The sequence below is a fragment of the Callorhinus ursinus genome, unplaced genomic scaffold, assembly GCF_003265705.2.
Source record: "Callorhinus ursinus isolate GAN/ISIS: 27379988/994484 unplaced genomic scaffold, GSC_fseal_2.0 scaffold57, whole genome shotgun sequence".
NCBI classification, from domain to species: domain Eukaryota; kingdom Metazoa; phylum Chordata; class Mammalia; order Carnivora; family Otariidae; genus Callorhinus; species Callorhinus ursinus.
The window spans coordinates 5820108-5843373 of record NW_027397119.1 but is presented as its reverse complement, the minus strand read 5'-3'; the positions used below and the strand labels follow the sequence as shown (position 1 = coordinate 5843373).

At 38.2% G+C, this 23266-nt stretch overlaps 1 protein-coding gene and 1 long non-coding RNA gene across 11 annotated transcripts in view; one reads left to right on the top strand and one right to left on the bottom strand.

Annotated features, from left to right (window-relative positions):
• The window catches only part of LOC141371137 (uncharacterized), a 60462-nt gene extending 42963 nt beyond the window's left edge, over positions 1-17499 (top strand). The window contains exon 3 of the long non-coding RNA XR_012375834.1: positions 17252-17499. This is a non-coding gene — a long non-coding RNA (uncharacterized lncRNA). The remainder of the gene's footprint in view (positions 1-17251) is intronic.
• PPP1R12B (protein phosphatase 1 regulatory subunit 12B) overlaps positions 1-23266 on the bottom strand; it is a 209323-nt gene that overhangs the window by 67881 nt on the left and 118176 nt on the right. For 9 of the 10 annotated variants that reach the window (XR_012375832.1, XM_073884588.1, XM_073884589.1 and 6 more), the window contains 5 exons: positions 17916-18006; positions 12897-13100; positions 10803-10992; positions 10602-10714; positions 9494-9535 (listed from right to left, as the gene is read on the bottom strand). Coding sequence is in view for 8 of the 10 variants with exons in the window: in XM_073884588.1 (XP_073740689.1) it covers positions 9494-9535; positions 10602-10714; positions 10803-10992; positions 12897-13100; positions 17916-18006 (640 nt within the window). In the remaining 2 variants the exon portion in view is untranslated. Of the gene's footprint in view, positions 1-9493; positions 9536-10601; positions 10715-10802; positions 10993-12896; positions 13101-17915; positions 18007-23266 lie in introns of those variants that run through there. The other variant, XR_012375833.1, reaches the window with a different exon arrangement.

Genomic DNA, 23266 nt, shown 5'->3' with positions numbered 1-23266 from the left:
GGAAGAAATGAATACTTTCATAACTACGGTAACCCTTAGATTCCAACTGAAAGAGAATTATTCCTGGAGGCTCTCTGTAATCAAAGCCATCACAGGACTGAATATTTTGATAAAAGAGTTGGACCCAACTGCTTTGAAGACAATGTTATGAGATTGTCATCATGGTAATGATGGGGTCCCAGGAATGCTCAGGTTGGAAATGATCCTTTTCTTAAAAATGTCATTAGTCAGTCTTGAATATGTTTAAAAAAAAAAAAAACTTAGGGAAAATACCAGCAGAAAATTCATCAGAATGTTAAACAGTAATTTCCTCTGAGTGGTATAACTTTGGACAATATTTTCTTGTTCTTTATAATACAAAGAATCCCCTTTTATAACAAATATTTTCTAACAGCAACTCCCCCAATCTTTACTATCCTGAAATAAAACTCATAGATATAAAACGTAGCTTAAACTATTTAAAAAACTATGAAGAAAAACAAAAGAAATTTATAACGAAATATGTATTTCAAAGTATAAACTCTTGGGCCAATAATACTAGAAGGTATAATGAAATAATCAGAGGCCTGGACCCATTATAGATCACCATGAAGATCGAAGTCAGATGCAGCTCTGTAGAATGTGTTTTATAACAATGCCACTTACGCAAGTGGGAGTGCTATCAGGAATGATAAAACTAAAACTACAGTTTTTCCTCAGTTTACATGGTGGTTGAATTTTTATATTCCCTCTGCCATAAAATGTGAGTTTATACATAAAATTAAGTTTGCTTTTAGACTCAGATAACAGAGCATAAGTTTTCACCTATGACTGTCCAGGAAGATAGTCAAAAGTCAAGCAAGCTTTATATGGGACATACTAGGACAGCTAGCATCTCTGGCCCCTGTCCACTAAATGCATGTAGAACATCCCCCATCACTGTGACCCTTAAAAAATACCTCTATGAATGTTTGTAACCTCTAGAAATGCTCCCACTGCTTTTAAGAACCACTGCTTTACACTTTTCTATACTTCATATATTTTCTATAAAGATCTATGTTACCTTTATAATCATAAAAAAAGTTCCAGCAGAGTTTCAAGCTCAACAAAGAGACAGAAGGTCACAGGTCACTAACACAAACTAATACCTTGAAGGCAATCCGAGGCAGAAGAAAGAAACTGGAAGAAAGTAAAAGGTCAAGGGGTTAACTGTACTATCCTTACTAGTTGATAAACTTTCCACATCTTTGGATAAGAAGTCTGAGCAAAGCCTAAACAGATACCTTGAAGGGCAATTTATTCTGTCTTGAAAAAGATTTCTGACTACAGCAGAATTCACTGATGTAATGGGACAGTGGGTCCAAAAATTACAGGGTCTCAAAGGAATACATGTGAGCTTTGATTACTGAGATTTCCTTGGCAACAGCACGACCTAAAATTAATAGAGTCCTTAAAAGGAAGATGCCAAAAGAAACTTTGTTGATTTATATAGCTTGAGCTAAAGCAAGGCACAGTATGACCCATATATAGAAAATCATAGCATCTGCAGTATTTTAAGAAACTACAGTTGCAAAGCAAGAGCAAATGTATAGTGAAAGGAAAGATCCTTCCCGGCTAATATGGAGTCAACCACTAGAGAAGATTCTTTAGTGTACACTGGAGAGAAGGCAGCTTCCCACACACAGAGTTGGTTGGCTGCCATGTCTCAATCTCCATCTCCTTCCTTGGGACTGCCTATTGTCATCAACTGTACAAATCTGGGACAGCTTGCTTTCCTTCATGTGAATGCTTGCCAACTCCCATAGGCTGGCTATGACAAGACTGTTTATAACAGCCATCACTTATTAAATCTATCTTTATTTTTAATATCCTTATAAGCATTTTTATATGACCAAATTTCTCAGACTTCTCAAAACCCTCTCAATTTGGGGACAAACTACCCCATTCTTGTCATCTTTTTTTTTTTTTTCCCTTATCTGGCTAAAGATAAAGAGGCTGAGGGAGGAAAATCTATATTTTCTTAGCCTTTCACTTGATTGAAAGGAAGAGAGGCTTACTTAAAAAAAAACCCAAAACACAAGGTTGTGGTTGTTATATGGTATACTGTGAAAAATATTACTTTACTACATAAATAATTAAACCTGATAGCTCTGACAGCTCACCTACGGCGTCTTTAAACTTAGTCAAACTGTTGTTCTATCTCAACAGTGCGGTCTTGTCTGGGACATACCTTACCATATTAGGGAATCAAGCCCCAGAGAGAGGAGAAAGCAAAACAGTCGTAGGATTTTACCTAAAAGGAGAATGGCACAGGCACTCAGATGGCATGTTGGGATCATCACCGCCCAGAATGGCAAGGAATACTGCCCAGTGGCGGAGAGCAGACAGAAAATCGCTGGATGCCCTCCAGCAGATTAAGGGACTTCACAAGATTAAGTAACAAGATGAAAAAATACTGCTTGAGAGAGAGGAAAAGATCCAGCCAATAGCCAGAAGCAAAGCTGTGAAAAAATCAGAGCAAATAGGCAAAGGCGCTATTATTTACTCAAAGAAAGAGTGTGTGTGTGTGTGTTGGGGGTGGAGTGTGGGGGAGATTAAAGATCTATAAAAGTAGGAACTATTGGAAACGCTGGCAGAGAAAGAGAAAAGGGAGGGGTAACTGAGGCATAGAAATGAAAGTCTGCTTGATTGACAGAGAAATCTGCAGGGACTTGATTTGACCAGGTACTCAAAGAGTTCCCAGCAAAATTGGAAACATTGAGTTCTTGTTTCTTCCCTTTCTACTCATTACTCGTTTCTCCTGCTTCAGCAACCCCCTTTAAAACTTATTTCTCAAAATTCATCAGGTACATTTTCAGAACACAGACATATACTGGAGTTAGAGAGGAACCTGGGCTACTTCTCTGACTCTCCAAAGAATCCATTCTTTATGGATAAATTAATAAATAACTTCAAGATCACATGATTCTAAGGTCAACGAAAGTATTCCAAAAGCCTTACACTCATGCAGATTTAGGAACCTACAGTTTGGAGGACAGCATGAATGAATCTCAATTATCTCTAACTATTTAAATGTATTTCTTTATTTTCACTTTACAACTTTAAGAGGTAGCTACTATGATTATCCCTACTGTACAGATGAGGAAACTGAAGCTCATCAGTTTCAACTTATCCAAAATAGCTAAGTGGCCCAGGAAGTCCATCTAGCTCCTGGGTCTGCACTCTTAACTACTATGCAATACATGATAGATATATTCACCTGAAGGCAGTACAATAGCCATGGACTAGGAACTCAGCTATGTGATCCTGGCAAGTTACTTAATCTCTCTGGGCTGCAGTTGTTATCTTTAAAATAGGAAGTTTAACTAGTTAACTAGAAGTTTAAGTCTCTTTCAGTTCTAAAATTCAGTCTATAATTGCCATTCTAGCCATCCAGAGCTAACTCAGAGTTTAGCGTACGATAGCCCTCAGAAATAAGGTTTTCAAAGAAAGCTTCTTATTCTTAAGTGGGATGGAAGTGCTAGTTATTCAAAGATGTAATAAAGCCAAGGGAGATTAGGCAAAGCAAAGGGGACCAAAAGCTTAGTCAACTTAAAAGATCATGCAAATACAGTTCATCAATAGAATTCTTCTGATTTAACCAAAAACAGTCATATCCATATTCTCAGAGCTAAGTGCTAGGATTCATCAGTTTCCTTTGTGGTTCTTCCCCTTTTCACTTTGAATTTTGGAGTGCCCCAGGGCTCTATCTTTGGATTTCTTCTCTGTCTACTTTCATTCTCTTGGTGATCTCATTCAATCTCACGGTTTTAAATACAATCTATACATTTGCTGACATTCAAGTTCGTATGTCCAGTCTGGACCATTCAGTTGAACTCCAGACTCCTACTGCTAAGTCTTCTCTTGACATTTCCAGGTGGATTATCAATCAGACATATTAAATTTAACACTCCTAAAACCAAAACTACATGCCTGCTTGTCCCCCACTAAATTCATTCCTTCCACAGTCTTCTATATCTCAGTTAATGAAAACTCCATACTTTCAGTTGCCTTAGTTAAAAGCTTCAGTGTCAACTTTGATCAAGTCCCTCCCCGCTCCCCCCGCCCCGGACTATTTTTCACCCTATATCCAATCCAGCAGCAAAATTTATTGGTTCCAATTTCAAACTATATCCTGAATCTAAAAACTTCTCAGTATCTTTACTACCCATGATCACTTTGATCCAAACCACTATCAGTTTTTCCCTGGTTAATTATAAGCAGCTTCCTAACTGACGTCCCTGCTTCCACCCAAATCCTGTTAGAGTATATCCTCAAAATAGCGACAGAGTAACTCCTTAAAATATAAGTATAATCATGTCACTCTTCTGCTCAAAACTCTACAACGGCTACCCACTCATTCAGATCAAAAGCCAGAGCCCTTCAGATGACTTAGCAGTCCATGCCATTGGGCCCTTTTGCTCATTCGGCTCTATCACATTGGTCTTTTCACCTGTCCTCAAGCACGTCAGGCACACTTCTGCCTCAGAAGCTTTGCAGGTGCTGTTCCCCTTGCCTAAACTCTCTGCTTCCATGTGTCCACATGGCTCCCCATCTTACTTCCTTTAAGTCAAGGCTCAGATGATGCTTTCTTAGCAAGGTCTATCCTGACCACCCTACTTATAATTCTAATGTCAACTTCCTATCCCACTCAGGCATTTCTGATTCCTTCCTATCCCACTCTACGTGGGCTTTCCAAAAACACATCACCTTTTCACAAACTATTTCCTTCACACATTTATTTTATTTATTGTCCATCTCCTCCACTAGAATGTAAATTCCATAAAAGCAGGGCTTTTTATTCATTGTTGCATCTCCAGTATCTAAAAAATTGCCTGATTATAGTAGGTTACTTAAAAGTAGTTGTTCAGTGAATAAATGAGAAGAAGGTTATAAAGGAGAAGGCAGGACAAAATGGGAAATGCGTTTAGTGACTTTAGGTAGTAGAGACGTTTCTGGGGCCAAGTGGCTCCCAAGGCAAGTTTTATTTTCTATTAAAGCTTAGTTCAAAACCAAACTTTGCCAGCAAGTCTCTGTATGATTCTCTTTTATATAATTTGAAAATATTACGTTTAATGGCTTACTTCTTTTGGAGCACTTTACTAACACATCTCTCCACTAGCAGGCCACCATTTATCTAAGACAGATACCTTAATGCCCGTGAATTAGTAATTCCTTAACAATATCTCCTTTACCAATGCATTTTGAGGGGTGATTAGCAATTCAGATCTACTGGTTCCATTCTGGACTGGGAAAATGACATTGCTAAATTTGAGAGTGAAGTTTTGGTGATTTTGTTTAGACTGAGTGCTACCCGATTTGCCTAAAAGCAACAGGGATGGAGGGAGGGTGGGGATGGGAGGGAAGCATTCTGTATGGAAATTCTTACTTCCTGAAAGACATAAATACCTACCTATGTCAAGGACAACAGAAGAATGCTGATATTCTACCCACTGACTGAATCTTGATACTCAGAGTAGGCTTTTCAGTTGTCCTTCAAGAAGACATTCCTACACTTAAGGAACTGAGATGCTACTAGCAAGTCAATTTGAACATAAAATCTGTTGAGTAAAAAACCAAATGGATAAATAGGGAATGCAGAGGATATAAGCCCTGATTTCAGGTCTGTTTCACTAAAGTCAAATAAAAAGGTCCCCCGATGCGGGCACAGGGTGATCAACTAGCAGAGCTTTCGTATCCCTGAATACTTCTTAACTTCTTTGGGCCTCAGTTTTCTTAACTGTAAATTGAAGTCCCTAACCCAAGTTATCTCTAACTTCCCAAAAGTTGGGAGGCAAGTAACTTCATTACACTTAACTGGGTTCTTTAACAATTCCTTTAAAACTAAAGAATCTGTCTTCTGTTCAAATTCTTTAGGGCACTACCAGCATCTTTTCTGTTGACCACTTGTGCCCTCTAGTGATAAACTTAATTATACAACAGAATTGGCTAGGGAAACAGTCTGTTCCAGAGGCGTAAATGGGGAAAACAGCAAAAACGCAGTAGATAAAATCAATGTAAAGCAAAAGAGGCAGGCCAAAGATGTAGGCAGGCCAAAGATGTAGGTAAAAAAAAGATGGAAAGAAACCAAATGGCCATCACTTTCTGCAGTGTGCCTATGACTGTGCCTTCCAGAACAAATACTGTAAAGAAATTACCTCTAGTAATTACCACTAGTAAAGAAAACAAACATGCTCCTGAATATAAAAGTTTTTCAGGTATGACTGGAATACCTTTCTTCCTCACATTAAGATCTAGATACAGTTTCTCTTTCACTTAGCAAGATAAAAGATATATTAAGACTTCTGGAAAATATCTATTACATACCTAATGTGGATAATTAACAGATGTGCTTTGAATGCACCTGTCAAGGAGGTGCTAAGACGTCAAATTATATATTCATTGCCAGTCTCACCTGTTCATGGATTTACCAATGGGAATGGGTTCTGACTAAAATCATGTAGTATGTTGGGCTTAAGCAAAGTCCCCAGCCTTCTAAGTATCATTCCTTGGTGTCACCACCATAGAAATGCACAACTGGTCTTTCTCCTATCACATAATTGAAAACAAACATCAGGGCCTTTCCTGGCAATAAATCATATCTGTATATAAATGCTGATAACAGGGGCACCTGGGTGGCTCAGTCATTAAGCGTCTGCCTTCGTCTCAGGTCGTGATCCCAGAGTCCTGGGATTGAGCCCCGCATCGGGCTCCCCGCTCCATGGGAGGCCTGCCTCTCCCTCTCCTGCTCCCCCTGCTTGTGTTCCCTCTCTCGCTGTGTCTCTCTCTGTCAAATAAATAGACAAAATCTTAAAAAAAAAATGCTGATAACATTTTTCTAGCACAGGTGCACAAAAAGAAGAAATGGATTTCAGTGATACCAATAGAGATTTAAGTTAAACAATAGAGAGATCTTCTTAACCATGCTGTTACTGATACAAGGGCGAGAGGTTAAAGAATCTTCTTTTGAAATCTTTTAAGAGGAGGAAACAAAATCTGTACTTATTTGGAGTCATTTTAATTCTAACCTTAACTGGAACATAAGATAGGAATAATAACCACTCAAGTTTCCTTTCTACTCTTAAAATGAAATATGACTGTATGCTTCATATATATGAAGTTCAAGAATAGGCAATATTAATCCATAGTGACAGAAATCGGAAGAGTGGTTGTCTCTTGGGACAGGGAATGGGGCATGAGAGAACTTTTCAAGGTGACGGAAAAATTTTATATTTTGAGTGGTGTTTACACTGGTGTATACAGTTGTCAAAACTCATCAGAGAGTATACTTAAGATCTGTGCGGTTTATTGGATTGTAAATTTTATCTCAAAAAAATATATATGCCAGAGTCTTGGGAAGAGTTAACTTTAAAAATACCACCACTACTCTTTAAGAACAGGCTAAGAAAGAGAAGGGAACTGTCATGACCTCAATAGCATATATAGTCTTACTGAACCAAAAACCAAGAAAAGAAAGAACTGCCCTCGCTTCTCAGCAGTATCCATGCTCATTAGCTAACAGTGCCAATTCATGCCCCCTCCTCTGGCTGGATCAATTCTGCTGCCTGATGGAAGGACATGGAGGTGGGGGAGAAAGATTGGTCCTAAGAGATCAGTGATTGTCTTTAAGTAGAACTGCAGCTTACATTGCCAGGCATGTTGCTCCGCAGGTCCATATGATGATAACGGCATCATGCCTGCTAGCGTTAGAGAGTACTTGGGAGAAAAACAGGTAAGTGTTTTTGGCTTTTTGTTTTCCCTCTTCAGTTAAACTACTTTCTGGAGATAACAGACTGTTCATTCTTCTATTAAGATTCACGTTGGAGTCTGCTTGACACATGGTAGACACTAACAGATGCCTCAAGCAATTGGATGAGTGAAATGTTTTTCAGTCTGACAAATGACTTTCTCATCAAACCTCAATAGTCTCTGCTCTTCCTCACCAGAAAAGAATCAGAAAATCTTTTCTGTAATTTTCATTTGATTTCATTCAAGTCCTAAGATGAAATTCTCTGGGACGCACTGCATCAGGAACATCTTAGCTTTCCTTACCTGGTGCCCTATGTTAGGATTTTCCCATGGCAAGTGGTTTGGAAAGGTGGAGACACAGATTTTCACTGACAAAAGAGATCCTGTCACGACAAAGCCATCCTTGTTGTCATTCCCTTTACGGATTTAATGGCCTCTATAACTCCCTAGGGATTATAGTCCATTTCAGTGCTCTGTAACTATTATTCAGATTCTCTCTTTAGGTATCTTATAATTCCCCAAAGCAACCTTCCTACATCCACTCTTTACATCTCCAAAAGCCTTTCCCAGCCCATTGACGAACTGAAGAGTTGCTGTTATTTATGCATGTGCATGAACCTCTTTGTGGTATTTCCACTTGACGTGGCTCATCTTTGTGAAGTCACCTAGCTTCAACCAACGATAGGCAGTTCTCACCTCTGTCACCACTAGTCATCTTGGCATTGCTTTTTGGAAGGCCCTACTGATTGCTTTGGATCTTGACTAAAATACAGGCAGGTCAATGACATAATAGAGTATTTCTATTTCCTCTGCTAAGAACAAGTTAGTTGTTGATTTTCGGTATGGTTTATCAAATACATTCTTTCTTTCTTTCTTTTTTTTTTAAGAGGCGCCACGCTGGGTGTGAAGCCCACTTAAGATTCTCTCTCCCTTGCGTTGTGCCCCGCCCCTGTCTCTTAAAAAAAAAAAAAAAAAAGAGTCGGAGGCTTAACCAACTGAGCCACCCAGGCGCCTCTCAAATATATTCTGAAAACCTACTTTCAACTAACTGCAGGATACAAAAAGTCCATCTTTTTTACATAATTTCCAGTAAAGATGTACATGTAGTCTCAATTCATGTAGTCAAAACCAAATTCCTTCCTTCCTGAAAAATAGTACTGATAAGGAAACCACTAACTTTCTGTCATGTTTGAGTGGCTTTCAGGAACTTGGGAGTGTCGGGAAAGCTGGGCCCAGGTCATCCACTGCAGAGAAAAGTTGATGCCAGGCCCGAGTTGTATAATAGTCAAGGGTTTAACCTTATTTCAAAGTCAAATATGTGACTTTTGGATTGTGTGATGTTTACATTCTTCACATTTATGTTCCTTTCTCTATATAAGTATAGATCCATAAAAGAAATAGTATCACTCTTCACTTTTCTTCCAAAGATTTCAAAGTACTTTCTACAATCCAATAATGTACTCACAAGAGAGAAAAAGCAGATAGACAGATCCTAGAACTGTGTTAGGGATCAGCAGAAGGCATAGAGAAGTGCAGGAAACTTGCTCAAGAGCATCTGAAGACAATGTACCACCAACTAACACCTGCCACATCTCTCAGAGCAATGTCTATCTCCAAACTCTCCCTCAACTCAAATCTGCATAGGGCCTGCTCTCTTCTATTGAAATTGTATGCACACGAGAAAGGCTGAACCAAAAGGGACATACCTCACTGGCTTGCCACTTACCAGTGCTGCTTTTACCTCTTCAGAGACGTCAGTTTCATCTTCCTGAAAAGGAAGAAGAAAAACAAGAGGATCATAGTCACAGACATCCTTGAAAGCAACAAGGTCAGCTCCCATCAATTATGCATCTTGGCATTTCAAACACAGGCAGTGAGAACTGACTGCCAAGTGATGCTCTGTTACTGCCTTTTAACAGCCGCCATAGGCAGACAGCTCAGGAACACTGCCTGTCATCAAAAACGTCAAATGAACCATAGCAGGAAAAGGGGTATCTTTAGAAAGGACAGACTTTATTCCATCTCTGTCAATAGTTATCAATCTATTTGGTCCTACAAAAATGAGATACTTTTATCTTAAAGAATAGTTTCTAATAGATGACTATTATTGTTTCATTCCTTGTCTCACTGAATGGTTCATCTAGTTTTCAGATGAGTCATTGGTAACCAGGGACCTCTTGATTCTTGGTCACTTAATTTTTAAAATGCCAATAACAAAAGTTGAGTGAGACCGGTATAGAACAGGAGGGTGAATTAAAGTACTAAATGTGTGCTTGCAGTTAGTAAGCTCTGGTGTCCCTGTCTTTATTTTAAAGCCATAGTTAATCTGTTTTATATATTTTTTTTCTTTTTTCCTCTAAAAGAGTAAAATTGAGTCAGATGAACTTATATTACTAAGATTTTTGGTTCCTTGAAATTCTTGTAATGCTCTTAAAATATTTCATTAGAATCTCTGCTTATATGTGATAATACTATTGACTAACTACATGACTTTCTGGAAATATTAGGGAGAATTGCTGGTGTTTGACAAGCTTATTCACTTGTTATATTTGCTTATATGGTTGTTGTAGATTTCTGGTCTTTTTTATCTTCACCAATTATTTACTGAGTGCCTACTATGTGCCTGGCACTGTTCTAGGTACTGGGCATCTGTCCAAGGATATACCAAAGGAGTCCCACACTAGGTAGGTCATCTTCTCTTTCCTCAGTAATGTTTCTTGATAATCTGCAAGATTCATCAGACCAGGTGGGACCCTTTCTTTTTTTTGAACTCAGCAGAAAGGACGGCGGCCATGGATGATGTGATATGTCCTAGCACGGACCAATCCACTTACATCCTTTGTCCAGAAATTGATGCCCGTGCCTCGTCGTCGTTCCTTGGGCCGCCTCCTCTCACGGATGGACAGTCTAGTAGAGGACTGATCATCCACATCTGCTTCTTCACTCTCTGGCCAGAGATAAAACGAAGTGTGATTTTAGGAAACGGAGGCATGTACACGACGGGGGGACGCCACCTAAAATGAAGCTCTACATACCATTTTTGTCCATTTCCTTTGCAACTGCAGCGTTTGTGGTGGTCTCCGGACTCTCAGAGTCAGGGACTGAAGATCTGCTTGTCTGCAGCAGATGGGAACTGGTATAGAGAGAGGATCTTGATGCAGAAGGAGACACTGGTGTTGTGGGTTTGTCTGGCTGAACTGGATACCTCAGGCGACGATAGACAGGCTGGAAATAATCCACAAGGTGAGATGTTAGAGGTCAAGTCCAACCAAAGGATAAGAATAGCAGGCTTATTAAAAATGGGCTTTTCCTATACCAAGAGGCTTATTAATAGTTGATGTTCAATAAATAGCTACTGAGCTAAACTAAAGTTAGTTAGGTAATTAGCCAGAAAGGAAACAGCTTCTGGATTCCTATTCTGATAATACCATCAGGTTGACAGCAGCCCAGGAAAATTTTTCCTAAACTGACCAAAGGGCACTAGGTAGCACTAACCTTGTTAATAAAAATTCCTTTGATTTTGGAATGAAAATAAGAAGGGTGATGACCTTTTTAAGATGGAGCACTGAAAGGCAAGATTTACATAGAAAAATAAAAAGCTTGGGAATATGAAGAAACAATACAGAGTTATCTGAGAACGGAGGCCAAATGTGAGCAATCAATTTCTGAATATTCTACCAACCTGCCATAACCAGGCTTATTGAAACTTAAAAAAAACTTCCCATTTTCCACTTTGAAATTTTTCCCCAAGGAGAAAGAGACTGACAATAAGCCTTAACTTGGTTTTTTGAAGATGCACAGATAAATTCTTAATACATGTAGAGATTGTATACTTTTTTGTTTATAAAGACAGTGGCAATAAAATATAGTAAGCTTTGGAATCAGACAGAACTTGGTTCAAATTCTAGCTCCAGGACTTACTAGCTGTGTGGTCTTGAATAAGTTACTTAACTTCTCTGAGCCTCAGCTTTCTCCTATGTAAAGTAGGGATAATAGCTTCCTCACAGAGGGTTGTGAGGATTATACAAGAGAATGTATGGTAGATGCTTGGAACAGTAGCTAGTAGTAAGTAATCAATAAACAGTAGCTGACAGAACAAAATAAACAAAAGAACCTCAGTTAGTTTATGTAACCTAGCCATTCAGAGTTGGAGCAAGGAGATTCTTTTCTCCTCTAACTATGGTGATGGGAAAATTTATCATCCCAATTGAGACACTTCTGAGAGTAAAGATGAATGGTATCAATAATTACACTAAGGTAACAGGTGTAATTTGAACTCCTAATTTAAACTAGGAGTTATGTTCACCCTAAATAGAATCCTATGCCTTTGACTATCAACTCCACCTGAGAAAGGGAACATAAGTTAAAAAATTGTCCACCTCAATAATGACATCTTGTGGCATGTGATTAAAGGGTGCTCTGTAAACTGCTAGGTTTGCAGGGGTTTAGAGAACAATATAATCATGGTTGAGAGAGCGCTCTGTGGAGCTTGGCTGCCTCTGCTCAAGTTCTTGCTTAACCACTTCTCATCTGTGTGAAATGCTGGGCAAGCTACTTAACCTCTTTGTGACCTGATTTCCTTACATTTACAATACAAATAATAATATCTACCTCAGAGGGTTGTTTTGAGGATTAAACGAATTAATACATACGAAATAGTTGAAATAATGCCTGGTATAAAGTAGACACTCAATAAATCCTCACATTTCTATTTGTATTTTTATTATACCATAACCTCTCTCTTTAGAATAGAAAAACATCTTTAGTTAAAGAATAAATTTAGTTAATGGAACTTACTGTTTCACAATATATACATATATCAAATCATCATATTGTACATAGTCTAAAGTTAATAAAATGTTGTACGTCAATTCAATGTTATATCTCAACATCTCCATAAAACTGGATAAAAAATAAGCATTAGTTAACTGCTAGCACAAAATGATGACTGAAGGACGGACATCCTCTGAGTTCTTTCAGTCACACAGGTTTGCCAACGACAGACGGACGTTACCAGTGTTTTCTATGAGTTGTCTACTGCAAAGGAGCACCGTGCTTGAGTTATCAGTGAGGAGGGATTCCCCACATTAATGACCCTGCTTTTAGCACAGTACATGTCAGTGACTTACTTCTTCATCCAGACTCCCACCCCAGGGTTGACGGCCCTCGCCAGCTTCCTTTGCTGGGACCGCTGAGGGCTCATGCTTCTCCGAGCTTCCTTCAAGCCCTTCAGTGCCTGTGGACTTCTGGCTAGGCTGCTCCTGAGCTTGCCGTTCTGCTCTCGACCGGCTGAAAGTCCTTTCTGCTTCCTGAAGGTCTGTTAGTGTCACGCCCTGGGAAAATGACACAAGGTCAGGGAAGTTTCACCCTTACCATGGAATAACTGTTGATAAATAAGCAGGGAGACTGCCTTAAAGATCTAATAGTATCAAATTCCAAATGAAGCTCTCAAAATGTATGAGGCCATTACAAGCAAGATATGCTTAAAATAAACACCTCAGTGTGCAAAGAGCCCCAGCCTGAGCCCAGGTATATTTCAAATGTAATACTTTAGCTCTTCCAGTTTGAGTTCCAGAAAGTAGGGCAACATTAATGGCTGCCTGTTGTAGATGTACTTCTCTCATACTCAATACCTTTATTTGAAAGCTCCATACCTCCCAAGAGCAAATGGTTACCAAGAGAAATTCTCTGAATAGTGGATAATAAGAAAAACTTGATTTTACTTATAGAAAGAAAAACCAGGCTCAAAAAGGTGAAAATTCAGAGCCAGATAGAACAACAACAACAAAGACCAACCAACCAACAAAAACGACACCGCCTAAACTAGCTTTATTCTAAGATGATTTCCTAAGTGACTCTAGGAATGTCACACAGAGACAATCCAACAATTGATATTTCCCCCAGGCTCTCAGGAGCAGCAGTACAGAAGAAAAACAAGTAGGAATCATCTGCAAGAAGAAGCGAGAAAGAGAGTTAGGACTAGAGTGAGCTGATTCTAACTCAAGCAGTTATGTGCTCAAGTCCTCATGAGAAGGACGTTCTAAAGCTAGAGGTAGTTAAGCAAGTACTATAACCTGTATTTTTTTAACTATTCATGAATTTATTCACTCATTCTCTTAATAAATTATTGTGTCTTTAAGCACTGGAACTACAAAGACAAATCAAATGATTCCAGCACTCAAGAAACTTTTAATCTAATGGAAAAGACATAAGAAAACAGATGAGTATAATAGAATGTAAATAATTAAGACAGAAACATATGATCCAGCAAATTCCACTTCTGAGTATTTACCCAAAAGAACTGAGAGCAGGGTCTCAAAGAGATCATTTGTATACCCATGCTCACAGCAGTAGTAATTCACAATAGACAAAACGTGTCTATCAGCCGGTAAATGAATAAACAAAATGCGATCTAACCATATAGTGTAATACCATTCATCCCAAAAAAAGAATGAAGTACTGACACAGGCTATAATGCAGATGAACCTTGAAGACATTATGCTAAGTGAAATAAGCCAGGCACTAAAAGGACAAATAATGTATGATTCCGCTTGTGTTGAAGTACTTAGTGATCAAATTCATAGAGACAAGAAGCAGAATGGTGGTTGTCAGAAGCTAGAGGAGGGGGGAGGGGGAATTATTGTTGAATATATACAGAGTTTCAGTTGGGGAAGATCAAAAATGTTCTGGAGATGGATGGTGGTAATAGTTACAAAATAATGCGAATGAACTTAATGACACTTAAAAAAATGGTTAAAGTGATAAACTGCATGTTATGTATTTTTTACCACAATAAACCAAACTAGAACAAAAAACTATAGGTCAGTCTTGGTCCTTTTTTTTCTTTTTTTACAAAGAGAAAGCACAGCCCTTTTCTTCCTCCCTTCCTTCCTTCCTTCCGCCCTCCCTCCCTCCCTCCCTCTTTCTTTCAAGAGTTATTTATTTATTTATTTGACAGTGAGAGAGAGTACAAACGGGGAGTGGCAGGCAGAGGGAGAGGGAGAAGCAGGCTCCCCACGGAGCAGGGAGCCCGATGTGGGGCTCGATCCCAGGACCCTGGGATCATGACCTGAGCGGAAGGCAGACGTTTAACGACTGAGCCACCCAGGCGCCCCATAAATAACATCTTAAAAAAAAAAAAAAAAGTCTCTTTCTTCAGTCCTCAGCTTTCCTGCCTGACCTCTGTAGAATTTACGACTGTTACCTTCAACTGACTTTTCATTTACTTCTCTGCCACTCCTATTTTCTGGTTTACCTTTCATCTCTCTGGCTGCTCCTTTTAACTGGGCTTCATCAGCTCATCGTCCTCTGCCTCCTTAATGCCAAGTCACAGCTTTCTCTCCCTTCTCCTGCCAGTGCATCCCGACTGAGTTCATGGTCTTGTTACTTCCAGCTTGGACTGCTGTGACAGCCTCCTAACACGTCTTCTTGTTTCCCGCTTTTATTAACATACTTTTGCCGACCACTCCCACCAATTCTCTGCACGGTGATTTTTGCAATATTATACAGAATGGGATGCCTGGGTGGCTCAGTTGGTTAAGCGTCCAACTCTTTTTTTTTTTTTTTTTTTTTTAGAGGGAGAGAGAGCAAGAGTGGACTGAGTCACCCAGGCACTCCATAGCCTCCGACTCTTGATCTCAGCTCAGGTCTTGATTTCAGGGTTGTGAGTTCAAGCCCTATGTTGGGCTCTACACTGGGCAGGGAGCCTACTTAAAAAAAAATTAATTAAAAAATATATAAATATTTATAAATGTTATTATTTATATATATTTTTTATATAAATGCAGATTATATCAGACTCTTCCTTACTTCAATGGCTCCCTTAGGGGTTTTTTCCTTTTAAAAATATCTTTATTGAAGGGGCGCCTGGGTGGCTCAGTCAGTTCAGTGTCCGACTCTTGATTTTGGCTTAGATCATGATCTCAGGGTCCTGGGTTCAAGCCCCGCCTCAGGCTCCACGCTCAGCGGGGAGTCTGCTTGACATTCTCTCTTCTTCTTCCTCTGCCCCTTCCTCCACCCTGTGCATGCACGCTTTCCCTCTCTTAAACAAACATATAAATCTTTAAAAAAATATATCTTTATTGAAACCTAACTCCCATATCATAACACCCACCCTTTGAAGTATGGGCACACCCCAGAGATACTGAGGGTCCGGCCCCAGACCACTGTGGTAAAGTGTCATAACACAGCGAGTCAAATGAATGTTTTGGTTTCCTAATACATATAAGAGTTATGTTTAAACTACGCTGTGGTCTTTTAAGTGTGAGATAGCGTTAAGTCCAAAAAACAATGTACACACGTAATTAAAAAATACTTTATTGCTAAAAAAAATGCTAACCATTGTCTGAGCTTTCAGCAAGTCACAGTCTTTTTGCTGGTGGAGCCTCCTGCCTTTATGCTAATGGCTGCTGACTGATCAGAGTGGCTGTGGCAACTTCTTACAATATGACAACAATGAAGGAAGTGTGTCGCATTGCTTGACGCTTGTTTTCATGAACAATTTCTCTGTAGCATGTGATGCTATTCGGCTGCATTTTACCCACAGTTCAACTGTTTTCAAAATTGGAGTCAATCCTCTCAAACCCTGCCACTGCTTTATCAACTGAGTTTAGATAATATTCTAAATCCTTTGTTGTCATTTTGACAGTCTTCACAAACCACCAGGAGTGGATTCCAACTCAAGAAACAACTTTTTTTTTGCTCATCTGTAAGAAACAAGTTCTCACCTGTTCATGTTTGATCATGAGATTTCAGCCATTCAGTCCCAAGTTTAGGCTCCCCTGCTAAGTCTAGTTCCCTTGCTGTTTCTACCACATCTGCAGTGACTTCCCCCACTGAACTTTGAACTTTCAATTTGTTAAAAAAAAGCAGTATCTGCGAAGCGCAATAAAATGAGGTACGCTTGTATACAATTCCGTGGTTTTAGCATATACACAGAGTTCTGCAACCATCATCACCATCTCATTTCAGAACATTTCATCACCCCAAAAAGTAACTCGATATCCATCAGCAGTCACTCCCATTCCTTCCTCTCTCCCACCCCTGGCAACCACTAATCTATTTTCTTTCTTTCTTTCTTTTCTTTCTTTCTTTTTTTTAGAGAGACAGAAAGCGAGAGTGAGGTGGGGGAGGACCAGTGGGAGAGGGAGAGAATCTTAAGCAGGCTCCATGCCCAGCACAGAGCCTGACGCACAACCCTGAGATCATGACCTGAGCCAAAAATCAAGAGTTCAACACTACTGACTGAGCCACCCAGGTGCTCCACTAATCTATTTTCTATTTCTCTGGCTTTGCCTATTCTGGATATTTTCATATAAATGGAATCATGTCTGGTTTCTTTCACTTAACATAATGTTTTCTTAAGGTTCCCGCACATTGTAGCATTAGCATGTATCTCTTTATTGCCAAATAATACTCTATTGTATGGCTATATTTTATTTATCCATTCCTTTGTTAATGGAAATTTGTTTTCTTTTTTCCCCAGTTATGCTAACTGCTTAATTTATTTGGTCTGCTTGATGGCTCAGCCTGTGCCCGCCACTCCTACAGCTGCAGAGGATAGCTGAGGCGCACCTAGCCACACAATGCTAAACCTTGCTGCTGCCGGGAGCCCAGGACTCGACTCTACAGCAAGCTTGCAAACTGCACACATAAATATGGTCTATATAGCAAGTAAACTCTGGCCAGAGTTCAGAAATGACACTGAATTTGGGATGTGGGCTATTGTGGATAATGCTGTTATAAACATCTATGTACAAGTTTTTGTGTGGACATATGTTTTCATTTCTCTTGACTATATACCTAAGAGTAAAATTGCTAGGTCATATGGTAACTGTATATATAACATTTTGAGGAACTGCCCAACTCTTCTCCTTTAGGGATTCTTAAGATGTGGCCTCTTAAACACAAATGGAATGATTAGTCTTGTGAAGGAAAGGAGATAAACCTGCTCTGAGTCTGGAGAAATAAAAGTGAGAGTGGGCAGATGTAGGAATAAATTCATCTGTTACTACGTAGTATAAGATTTAACACAGGTGAAAACTTTTACAACAGTGGCTGGAGTAAGGAACTGATCTTACGATTTTTTAATTGTACCTCCAACAGAAAGGAAGATAGACAAAATGACATAAAAAGAAGATCACACTCACTTGAGTAGACCTTCGAGTCTGCCGAGCTTGTCTGGAGCGTGCTTTCCGTAAAGACTCTGCTTCCTCATCCCGCACCGGAGTCAGATATGACCTGTAGAGAAAAAAAGTAATACCAGAAGTAAGAGACCTTGCTGCATGTACTTGAGGAATGACAAGGTCCCTCCACACACTGAAGTGATTTCTACACTCTGAGAATGAACTCAGGCAGAATCAAAATGATAGAAATGCCATCAGTGAAAACTGCATAATCCAAGACATTACTTATAAATATATTACTGTTCATGCAGAATCATGTCATTTGTAAAATGAGACTTTCATTTCTTCTTTCCACATCCTTAAAATTTTTATTTCTTTCTTTTCTTGCTTTAATGCTCTGGCTAGAACCTCTAGGACATGTTGAAAAGGAGTGATGATAGCAAGTTTTCATGCTTTGTTCCTGCCTTCAGAGACAAAGCATTCAGCATTTTATCACTGTGATGTCTACTGCAAGATTTCTGTAGACACTGCTTCTCAAGTTCAACCAATTCCTTTCCATTCCAGTAGGAAGTAGGCTGAGAGGATTTTGTTATTATTGGTTCTGTTTTTTTAATCATTAGTGTGTGTCGAACTTATCACATGCTTTTCTTCCCCATATTATCATTTTCCTTTTTTCTATTAATATGGTGAATCACATTGAATAATTTTTGAATGATAAAATAACACTGGATTCTTAGAATAAGCTCAACTTGGCTATGATGTATCAACTTTTTTTTTTAAATAAATGTTATTTTATTATTTCTTTTAAGTAAGCTCTATACCCAACATGAGGTTTGAACTCACAGCCCTGAGACCAAGAGTTGCATGCTCTACTGAGTGAGCCAGCCAGGCACCCCTGTATAGACTTACTTTTATATAGATTCAGTATTATTTAGTTTAGGATTTCTCCATCCATGTTTATTAGAGAAAATGGCCTATAATTTTCCCTTCTTATAATAACCTGGTCAGGTCTAGAATTAAGATCAAACAAGTTGGGAAGTGTTTTCTCCTTGTCTATTTTCTATAAGAATTTGTGTAAGATTAAGGTTGTTTCCCTCTTAAATAATTAGTAAAGTGCACCAATGAAGCGATCTGGATTTAAAGCATTCTTTATGGAAGGGTTTTAAATAAGCAGTTCAATTTCTTTAATTGATTTAGGCCTAGTCAGATTTTCTGTTTTGGTAATATTTGTTTTTCAAAGACCTTAATATTCTTATATTTAGTGGCACAAAATTGTTCATAATACTCTTGTATATTTTATTTTATTTTTTTTACTCTTGTATATTTTAATTGTCATTTTAGTATCTGCAGCAATGATTCTCAATTTTTTGGTCTCAGGGCCCTTTACATTTTATATACATATACATATATATATATATATTTAAGATTTTATTTGACAGAGAGAGAGCACAAGATGGGGGGACGGCAGGCAGAGGGAGAAGCAGGCTCCCCACTCAGCAAGGAGCACTCTGTGGGGCTCGATCCCAGGACCCTCAGATCATGACCTGAGCTGACAGACGCTTAACCAACTAAGCCACCCAGGTGCCCCTACATTTTTTTTTAATTTATTTATTTATTTGAGAGAGAGAGAGTGAGCAAGAGCAGGGTGAAGGGCAGAAGGAGAAGCAGACTCCCTGCTGAGCAGGGAGCCCAATGTGAGACTTGATCCCAACACCCTGGGATCATGATCTGAGCCAAAGGCAGATGCTTAACCTACTGAGCCACCCAGGCGCCCCCTTTTACATTTTTAAAAATTACTGAGGACCCCCAAAGGGCTTTCGTTTATGTATATCTATTAATATTTACCTTAGCAGAAATTAAAACTAAGAAATTTAAAAAATATGCACTAATACATTTAAAAATAAGAGCACTATTATAAAAAGTTACATCAATAACTTATCTTTTATGAAAATAACTATTATCTAAAACAAAAGAATTTGGTAAGGGTGTTGTATTACATTTTTATAATTTTCTTTAACACTGGCTTAGCAGAAGATAACCAGATTTTCATACACACTTTATTCAATATGTTGTATAACAGTGTTTCAGTTAAAATGTATAAAGACCTACATTTTTAAATTGTTAAAATTTAGGGTCCCACTAGTATACATGTATTCTATTCTATAAGAAGAGAGGGGGAGGGGGAAAGGAATACTAAGCCAAACATTTCCAATTCTACTTTACTAGGGTGTAAGGATATGGTTTTAAGCTACACGGGTAAGAAACTCTCCAGGCACCACTTCTAGTAACTTTTATAAGGAAGTGCTTTTATATTGAGCATTTGAAAGGTATGATGTATTTTAATCTACCTCCAAAGTATTAAATAAACATGTGATTGCAATGCAATAAATAAATAAATAAATAAATAAATAAATAAAATATATAAAGAACATACAGTCTTTCACAGGTTTATAGTCGGAAAAGCAAGTAGTATTATAATAGCTTTTTAAGATAATTATGGATATTCTTCTTTGATACTATATACTAAAATACAAGTGGTAGTTTCTTAAAGGTTAGTAGCAAGTGGAATCTGAAACCATGTTAACAGACTGTTCATATTCTGTTACACTGAAATCTATTGGTCTATCTTGCACTTTGAATGGACCTTCTTACCCATGAAAGAATTTGGGTCATCACACATTGGTCATTTGGAAAACACTGGTGCAGATCTTCCAAATGTTGACACACTGCATTATAGAATAATAATTTTATAAATCACATTCTGTAACATAGGGCGTAAGTTCCTTGACATGGCCCTGGTAATGATTTTTTTGGATTTGACACCAAAAGCAAAGGCAACAAAAGTAAAAATAAATAAATGGGACTATATCAAACTAAAAAGCTTCTGCATAGCAAAGTAAACTGTCAATAAGATGAAAAGGCAACCTACAGAATGGAAGAAAATATTGGCAAATCATATATCTGGTGAGGGGTTAATATCCAAACTAGATAAAGAACTCATACAAAATAACAGGAAAAAAAATCTGATCTCACTTATATATGAAATCTTAAAACACAAACTCATAGATACAGAGAACTGATTTACGGTTAATGGAGGCAGGAAGTAGAGGGTGGGCAAAGTAGGTGAAGGTGCTCAAAAGATATAAAATTTCATTTATAAGATTAGTAAGTCCTGGGTATATAATGTACGGTACGGTGACTATAATTAACAATGCTGTATTATATACTTGAAAGTTGCTAAGAGAGTAATTTTAAAAGTTCTTATCATGAGGGAAAAAAATTGTAACTGTGTGATGATGGATGTTAACTAAACTTATTGTAGTAATCATTTTGTAATACATTTACTAAATCACTAAGTTGTACACCTAAAACTAATACAATGATATGTCTATTATATCTCAATAAAAAATAATAGAAAAATAAAACATAAAAAAATCACATTCTTTAATATCACCTTTGATCTTAGGGCAGTCTTTAAATGTTGGGAAGAAGTCAATAAAACCACTCATAATGGCAGATACAAGTTTTCCAAAATTCTAATTTCTGCTTGAAATTTAAAATTTTATAACTGGCAACAAATACTTTGTGACAAGCTCACTTTGTTCATTTTCAAGAAAATGTCTGCCAAATACCCAAGTCTAAAGGACCATAGTCTGCCCAGTCATTCTTTCAAGTAAAAATGGTGTTCCAGGAAAGAAGCAGCTAATTCTTCTTTTTTCTTCCTCTGCATTTCAATTCTACTTATATTACACCTTATTGGCCGTATTCTATTTATTTGTTATGCTTTTTCTGTATTTCCCCTTCCTTTGCTCTCTCTGGGTTTCATTCTGGATTATTTTCTTTTTCTTTCCTTTTAAAGTTTTATTTATTTAAGTAATCTCTACACTCAGTGTGAGGCTTGAACTCACAACCCCGAGATCGAGAGTTGCACGCTCTTCTGACTGAGCCAGCTGGGCACTTCATTCTAGATATTTTCTACTATCCATATAATTAGTTCACTAATCCTCTCTTCAGCTGGTCTACTATAAACTCACCAGTTGAGTTTCTAATTACAGTTATTTAAAGTTTTGGTTCTAGAATTTTCATTTGATTCTTTTTAAAAGAGGTTGCAGTTCTCTGTTGAAATTCTCCACCTTCTATTTTCTTGAACATATTAATCATAATTAGTTTAAAGTCCATGTCTGATAACATCAGTATCTGGCTCTATTCTTATTGTTTTGTTTTCTTAGTCTTTTGGTAGACCAGTCTTATTTCTTGGTATGTCTGCTAATTCTGGGGAAAAAAAAAAAACCTACTTTTTTTTTAATTGAATAAATGTCTTTATTAGGAAAACTGTAGGTGCATTATACATCTTGTCATTGATATGACTTCAAAGTAGAAATAATTGTTTCTTAAATGGAGTTGTTACTTGTTAAAAAAAAAAAAAAAGCACACCGCATACAGGAAGCTGCCTTCTCCTGGACCACTTTCAATTATAGATCCAATTTAAACAATACAAAATACAGTATTTATCACATTTAACAGAGACCGGGCGTCCAGCAAGGGTCCAACTGCCAAACATTTTTAATAAGAGGATATTCTTTTCCTCTGGCAGTTAGCTTAAGGAAGTGATTCTCAAACTTCCATCTGCATCAGCATTTCTTAGGGGGCTTGTAAAATAAATTGTTAGGCCCCACCCCCAAAAGTCCTGATTCATTAGGTCTGGAGTAGGGTCTAAGAATTTGCATTTCTAATTAGGTCTCCATGATGCTTCTGATCTGGAGACCATCCTCTGAGAACTACAGGGCCAAGGCAAATGACCTTCATCTACTTTGACATTAAGCTGAATGGAAGCTAGCCTTCAGTCTTTGCAAGGGCTGGTCTATTTCTGATAAGCCCTCACTTCTAGAATGTAGCCCTTCAGTGGTCCCAGATGAATGTATGGGGCCCCACATCCTGAACTCGTTTTTGTTCCCTCAGCTCCATGAGACCACTGAAAATCCTGCCCAGTTTCTTAGCCTTGTAGCTACTGCTTTATTAATCAGCAAATGCCTCAAGGGGAAAAGCACAGCCAAATGTTGGGCTCACCTCTTTATGCTTTCCTTCTCTCCAGGATCTTGATCCCTCAAGTCCTCACTTCCTTAATAACTCTCCAATATCTTCAAAGATACTTTTTAATATTTGTCCAGTTTTCCTAGTTATTCTCAGTGGGAGAGTTTGTCTAATACAAGATATGCCAGAACCTGAAGTAAAGTCCCCAACCAAGCTATATTTTAACAGTGATACTTTTCCCCTCTTGGAATTCTGATACATGTATCAATCCACTGTAATTTTGGTAGGTTTGAGTCCTTTCTTAATATGTTCCTCTCCTCTGGGTGAACTGAAAAAAAAAATAA